The sequence below is a fragment of the Equus przewalskii genome, chromosome 7, assembly GCF_037783145.1.
Source record: "Equus przewalskii isolate Varuska chromosome 7, EquPr2, whole genome shotgun sequence".
Taxonomy (NCBI): Eukaryota; Metazoa; Chordata; class Mammalia; order Perissodactyla; family Equidae; genus Equus; species Equus przewalskii.
Window position 1 is genome coordinate 1,676,070 of NC_091837.1, and position 7,627 is coordinate 1,683,696.

The window sequence follows — 7,627 nt, forward strand, 5'->3', positions numbered from 1 at the left end:
CTGTCCCCAGGCTTCCACAGCAGTGCCCAGAGCCACTCACTCCACAGTCCCCACTCCTTCCACTGTACTAAGAGGTTTCCTGGCTTTCCGCCCCTCCTTCCTTTTCACACTGCTGCACCCACCCCCTCCATCCAGTCAGTCATCAAAGACTGTCTATGCTCCGCTCTTCCCTTTCTCTGGAATCATCTTCCTTTTTCAGTTTCTAACACTGTCTACTGTAGGCCTTTATAATCTCTTGCCTGACTGAGTCATTCCACAACCATTTTATGGAGCAATGTGACAGGCAGTGATCTAGCAGTGGGAACACAGGGATGAAAAATGACAGATCCCAGACCCCAAGTGCTCAAAACTTATAATGGCCTAACTGGCCTCTCTTCTCTGTTCTTGATTAATCTCCAGGGACTCGGGGGATCTTCCAAACTCTGGCATTTCACTATCTCAAAGCAGGCCACACAATAAATACAGGCTCAAAAGCGTTCCCACCACTAATGCATCAGCACCTGCTCACCTTCCTTTTATCATCTCCTGAACCTCCTTACTCCTCAAACGCCAGAAATCTCAGCCTACAGCGATATCCGTGCTATGCAGTGAACGCTCACACTTCCCCACTCCTCAGTTGAAATGATGGCCCTTTCACACTCCTACTTGTCTTTTTAGGACTGAATTTATTTGTCACCCACTCTACAAGGCTGCCCCTGGCCTGTTCAAGCAAACTGTCAATTCTTCCTAGGAGAAAGAATGCACTACAGCTGTTCCTTTAAGGTAGCGTGTTCCCTGAGGGCAGGGGCTGTCTCAGGCAAATCTGTAGCTAGCACAACACGCCAGCAAGCTCAGTAAAAAGCTGCTAAATGAAACAAGCAGTCGGCGGTGAGGAGCTGGAGTTCCGCTAGGTGAAAAGCCTAGGGCGCACCAGCAACCCCTGCACTGAGGGGTTCAACCGCTGAGACAGTGGAGAGGAGGCACTAACCCCAGCTCTCCACTCCCTCCTCCCAACCGACAGTCGCTTCCTGACAGCCTCTTCCTGCCACCCTTCGCGGAGTCCACACTCCGTTGAGGGGGAGGGGGCTGTCACCCGTAGATTCTCCGTCCCCACTGCCCAACCACCTAGCCTCTCAACCTCATCTTCCTCCGATCTCTCTCTCACCCTGATGCGCTTTTCCGAAGAGGAATCACAAAGCACCCAGCCCTGCTAAAGCTACTATGGGCTGCCCCTTTCCTTTTTCGTATTCAGTGTGATTCAAAGCAGGGGAAAGTCTGCATCCAAAGCACACAATGACGAATGGGAGAGCTCAGGACGATGACTCATAAGCCAGGGCCCTTGGTTTGCAGAGCTCGGCCCCAGGAAAGCTAACAAGCTGTCCGCGTCGGCCGAGAACGGAGGGGACAGCCAGGGGAGGGCCTCGCCCTGGGACTCCGCGGGTCCCCGGGGCCCTCGAACCCCCACGAGTCCGGCGCCCTAGGTCTCCCACGGGGCGGGCCTGGGCCTCGCCCGCCGCGCGAGGGAGGGCTGAGGGGAGAAGGTCCGCGGATCCGGCACGCCGCCCCGGCCCCTACTCACATTTGACTGACCAACTTCTGCCGGAAGGCGGCGCTCCGCCAGTCGGTCTCCTGCCCCGTAACGTCCATACCGGTTCCCCGACTCCCACCGCCAGAGTCCCGCTCGGCCGCCGCCACCGCCTCCGCCTCAACTGCACCGCCAGGCCCAAACCCGGAAGCCGTCAGCGGCGCCTCGGCCGCGCCGGAAGCGGAGCGGGAATTGTGGGAAATGGAGTGGCGCGCGCGGCCCTGTGGGAAAGGGAGTTCCCGAGCTGTACGCGGGGATTTCTCGGCGTCCCCAGTGTTCCCCAAGCAACGCTCCCCTCTCCCAGGCAGCTGTCGCGAGCGGCGGGGAGCCCAGATGCCCCGGGCTGACGAGAGCGGGCGCGGGGGAGCGGTGGCTGCGTAGTCCTCCCGGTGCTGCCGGCAGCAGGCCGGCGCCTGGCCGCCAGCATTTCCTGTGACCCTACTGTGTGCTGGCCTCACAAAGTCCATAAGATCTGCATCCCTTGGGGATGCTGCGCCAAGCTGCCGGGTATCTACAGCGGATACTATGGAGAGATTGTTATTTATCAAATAGTTATCAGCACCTGTGTGCCAGATACTGTGCCACCATGATCCAGGCTCTGCTTTCCTGGGACTGCCTTCCAGCGCCACATCCGAAGACCAGATAGACTTTCATCTCTTCTTCTCTCTGTCAAATTTTTGGAATCTCATATCCCACCAATAGATGTGTTTTGTAGGGTTTGGAGATGTGAGGAACCTAAACCACATTAATAATTTTTAGACTTGGGCTTTCCTGTTTGGCCCAACAGCCATGTCCTGTTCTTGGAGAACACAGTCCAGATCCTCGCTGGAGGCCAGATGGCACACAGACTTAAAACTCTGTACCTAGGGAGACCAACTTGTCCTGATTTGCCCAGAACTCTCCCAGTTTTAGTTCTGAAAGTCCTGTATCTTGGCAACTCCCTCAGTCCCAGGCCAACTGGAATAGTTCACCACCCTAGCTGTATCTCTCTTGCACATTTAAAAAAATTGACATATAATTCACATACCTTGTTATTCACCCTTTTAAAGTGTACAATCCAGTGTTTTTTAGTATATTCACATATTTATAGGGTTGTGCAACCATCACCACTCTTGCACATTTTTAAGTTGACATCTAAAGATTTCTCTGTGAATCACTGGAAAGGTGTGACTGCAGTGTATCCTATATTGTATGTGGCCTTTTGTTATTTAGATCTTTGCCCCTGCAGATTCCATTCATTGATTTGTGGAAAACATTGGTCTCTTGACACCCGCACTCTCTCAACACCTGCAGACCTTCCTGGAGTCCCCAGTCTAAAAGTGGGTAGATTAGACACTGAGGAGGAAATAACGGAGGAAGCTGAAGTCATGCAGAGGCCTGACCTGTATCCCACACCACTTGAAGGTGATTAAGTCTCCATCCTGCTGTCACCAACTAACTGCCCTGAGTAACTCAAAGGAGGTTTTGGAAACACTTAACTGTTTCTCCAAATTGTTTTTTAGTCATGTTAAGAGATGCAATCACCAACCACCCTGAAAGCCTATCCAAACACCACCACAAGAGTGATACCTGTGCAGACAGGCTGGGAAGTGTCCAAGAGATTATTACCTTTGCTTCATTTTAATGTTAAAATCTCCACCCAGGTGGAGCTTAGGCCTTACTACCATAACGTGATGTATGTGGAAGCACGCTTTCAAACTGTATCTGCATGAGCAAATACCCACCTCTCCCTTTTGAATATTCATTCCCCATCTGAAATAAAAGACCCCTGCTTTCTCTTGGTCAAGGAGCCACAGCTTTGAAAATAATTCCCCATGGTCTCCTTATTTGCTGCAAATAAATTGGTAACACTGCTGGTTCCTGCAGGCTACTGTGCCATGCGTAGACCCTGTCACTGGTCACACATTTTGTGGATACTATCCTGGGCCTCACAGGAGGTGGGAGCTGGAAGCTTCCCAGGCAGACGAACCTTTCCCCTAGAGAGCCTTGCACATGCTCTTTGAGTCTGTGGCTCTCTCTAGCCTCGTGTGGGGACCCCTCTAATCCCCCTTCTTGTTTTGGTGCTCAGTCCATAGAAGGTGCTGACCTGACCCTCCTTCCATCCTAGCACCTGCCAGACGTAACCCCTATACTGTGTTTGGCTTGGAGCCTGCAATCACTTATATGTGTGGAGGTGGAGGGCAGTTATTGCTTCTAAAAACAATCCATGGGAGCCAGACCCGATGGCCTAGTGGTTAAAGTTCGGCACTCACCTCTTCAGCAGCCCAGGTTCCCTTCCCAGTTGTGGAACCACACCAGCCATCTGTCAATTGTCATGCTGTGGTGGCAGCTCACATAGTAGAACTGGAAGGACTTACAACTAGGATATACAACCATGCACCGGGGCTTTGGGGAAGAAAAAAAAGAGGAAGATTGGCAACAGATGTTAGCTCAGGGCGAACCTTTCCCTGCCAAAAAACAAAAAAAACCATGATAGAAACTTTAGAAAGGATTGAACTTTACGAATCCCATCATTCAGAGGCAGCTGTTGTTCATATTTTGGTAAGTTTTCCTTCTCTCTCTCTTTCTCTTAGTTTGAAAAACATAACAAGTCATGGTGTAGATGCTATTTGGATCCTGTGCTGTAAGCCTAATGTTACAGCATAAGCATTTTCCCAAGTATTAACAACTCTTTATTAACCAGAATGTTGATTATAATTTAGATTATAGAACTACATCATGGGCAGATCTTTATACAACCAACTGTAACAGGTGTAAAACATAATTTTAATAGCAATATAATATGCCAATCTATGAAATCTATCATGTATTACTCATTCATTCCCCTGTTCTTGGACATTTAGGTCATTGACATTTTTTCTCTGTTATAGATAAGTCATGACAAACATCTTTGTGCACAGATCTCTGTTAGTGTTTCAGAAGATTTCCTCAGCTCAGGCACTAGAAATGGGTCCTGGGTCCCAGCGACATACATTGAAGGCTCTTAAGTTCTATATAATTTCATACATTATATATATTAAAGGATAATTTTCAAAAATAGGTAAAATAATTTTCATACAGATATTAACTCATTAATGAGAAAGTTGGTACATCTTACCAATTTTTTAGTATTTGGGAATATTGAATGAATATGCAAATGAAGACAAAACTAGCCTCTCCCACAGTGGGGGAGGGAAATCTCCACCTGCCAGAGTTTGCATGTCTCTAGACAGGAATTACTTTGCATTGCTATTATCCACAATGTACAGAGTTGCAAACTAGCTTAAGGGCAAGGAAAGACTAGAATCTGATAGCCCAGAAGGATGTATTCTAAACAATGCATAGTTTTCTCTTGAAGCACAAGATTTCCCCTAAGTGTATATCACATAATTTTTACAGTTTTTTACCTTTTTTCCAAGAAGGTAGCACTTTACATACCCACCAGCAGTTGTCACTTTATAAACGGCAAAATTCAGCTTGGGTAAGGCTACAGGACAAAGAACGCAGTTTCTTCAACAAGAAGAAAAATACAAAATGGAGAGGGAACCCAAAGATGAACAGAGACTGGAGAGGCATCCCGACTGTCTGCAAGGCAAGGTCCTCGTTTGGATCTTGATTCAAATAAACTTCAAAAAGCAACGAAGAAGAACTTGTAGAGGATAATTGGGAAACATACTCACTTGACTCTTCGGTGAGGTTAAGAAATTATTGTTTATTCTGTATGCGTGAGAATGGAATTGTGCAGGAGGAGGAGGTCAAAGGCAGGATGTTTATATTTATAAGATTTTCAGGATGGGTCTTTCAATAGAATAGAATTGGGCAGAGCTTCTGATATAATAGTTCAGGAGTGATGGACACAGCTAGCTGAGGGTTTGGAAGCGGCCCTGAAGAGTAAACAGGCCTTGAAGACGCCTAATTGAGCCATCTGTTGCTCAGAGGTGGGACTATTCCCTCCGATAGTGGCTAGTTGAGTAGCCTGTTTTTCAGATAAATGGATGCTCAGGAAGTTCCTGAATGAAACAATACAGTTATTTGCAACTTCATCCTCCTGGAATAAAGTCCTGTTCACACAGCATGGCGTAACAAGAAGTTATCTTGATGGAGACAGTGAGCTGAAGGCTGCAGATAGCTTCAGTCCTCAAAGCTCTGGTTGTTTTTTGCATAAATGGTATGATATGTATCTTTCCACAACTTGTCCTTGTCACTTAATAAGAATTATTGCTACATCACAGCCCCTAGGTCACCTGCTGTAGGTCATTCCACAGTAGCAGTGCACCAATCTTCATTTATGGACATTCGCTGTGGTTCTACTTTTTCACAATTGAAATATGCTGCAATAAACATCCTCTGCTATGCTGTCTTGCTTCCATCTGGGGGTATGTCTCCAATATAGATCCTCAGAAGTAGAATTATTGGTTTGCAGAGGGGCACTTTACATTTTAAATGTTAATAGCTACAGCCAATTGTTCTCTGTATTAGTTATATAATGCTGCTGCATAACAAATTACACCCCAGCCAAGCAGCTGAAAACAACAATAATAAACATTTATTATCTTTCACAGTTTCGGGAGAGGCGGAGCTAAGTTCTGGCTCCTTCTCTCTTGAGGTTCCAGGCAGATGTCAGACTTCAAAGGACCACAGTCATTTGAAAGTCTGGCTTGGGGCTGGCCCCGTGGCCGAGTGGTTAAGTTCGCGCGCTCCGCTGCAGGCGGCCCAGTGTTTCGTTGGTTCGAATCCTGGGCGCGGACATGGCACTGCTCATCGGACCACGCTGAGGCGGCGTCCTGCATGCCACAGCTGGAAGAACCCACAACGAAGAGTACACAACTATGTACTGGGGGGCTTTGGGGAGAAAAAGGAAAAAATAAAATCTTTAAAAAAAAAAAAAAAGAAAGAAAGTCTGGCTGGGGCTGGAGCATCTGCTTCCAAGACAGCTCCGTCATGGCTGGCAAGTTGGTGCTGGTTTTGACACAGGGAAGTCTCAGTTCCACGGAGGCGTCTGCTCAGGGATGCAAGAGTGTCTTTATGACATGGCAGCTCACTTCCTGCAGACTGAGCGAGACAGAAGCTGTAATGCCTTTGACGACCTGACCTTGAAAATAATATGATTTTACTTGTGCCTCATTCTGTTCCTTAGAGAGCCAGATCACCAAGTCCAGCCCACATTTGGGGGAAGGGAGACTGGACTTGAGCTTTTGAAGTGAGGAGAGTCAAAGAATTTGCTGACATATTTTAAAGCCACTATACACTCCAAATTGACCTTTTCAATTTACATTTCCATCAGCAATGTATGTATGCTCCCAGCCTCACCAACCAAAAACGCTTAATATCATCCTACTTTATATTTTGCCAACTTGATGTTGACAAAGACTCTCTCCTTGACCAAACTTTAGTCAGATCTTCTGAGACCTCTTCTCGACCAGGCCTTGACCTTGGCCCCTGTCCTGTCTCTGACTTGCTTAGCCCACTCTTAGCAAAGAATTCTGCTAAGTCAGTTTAGGCAGAATCCTTTCTCCCTTGATATCTGATCAAGTTCTGCATCCTCCACCTTTTATAATCCTGTTAGGCCAGTTTAGCAGGAATCCCCCTCCCCTTGATGTCTCATTTTAGTAGTTTTCCATCCACTGACGCCTTCCTCTACTGTGTGGTCATAGATCCCCAGCTGTCTTTGCTGTATTCAGAGTTGAGTCCTATCTGATCTCTCTCCCCTATTCCCATAGTCTTCCTGCATGGTCTTCCTTACTGTTTTAATAAGTGTCAGACTAATTTTTGCTTTAACATTATGTGAAAATGTGGTGTATCATTTGCATTTCCTGATTATTAATGGGAGTGAACACTACTTCCTTTGTTTATTCCACCGGACTTCCTCTTCTGTGAGTTTCCTGTAAATATCCTTTACCATTTTTCTGGCTGGCTGTCTTTCTAGTTATTGACTTCTAGAAGTTCCTTATATATTCTAGATAATAATGTTTTGTCTGTTATATATGTTGCAAATATATTCACTGATACATTTTCTCATTTGCATTTCTTTTACTTTCACTGATTTTGATAACTAAGGTTTTAAGATTTTTCCCTCCTCTTTCG

General features: G+C 46.7%; 1 protein-coding gene across 10 annotated transcripts in view; it reads right to left on the minus strand.

The window, feature by feature from the left end:
* MED15 (mediator complex subunit 15) overlaps positions 1-7,168 on the minus strand; it is a 71,721-nt gene extending 64,553 nt beyond the window's left edge. For 5 of the 10 annotated variants that reach the window (XM_070626807.1, XM_070626809.1, XM_070626801.1 and 2 more), the window contains exon 1: positions 1,559-1,735. In XM_070626807.1, coding sequence (XP_070482908.1) covers positions 1,559-1,626 — 68 coding nt within the window. In that variant the 5' untranslated portion in view covers positions 1,627-1,735. Of the gene's footprint in view, positions 1-1,558; positions 1,786-3,816; positions 3,950-4,950 lie in introns of those variants that run through there. The other 5 variants (XM_070626805.1, XM_070626806.1, XM_070626814.1 and 2 more) reach the window with 5 other exon arrangements.
* Between the last annotated feature and the right edge of the window lie 459 nt (positions 7,169-7,627).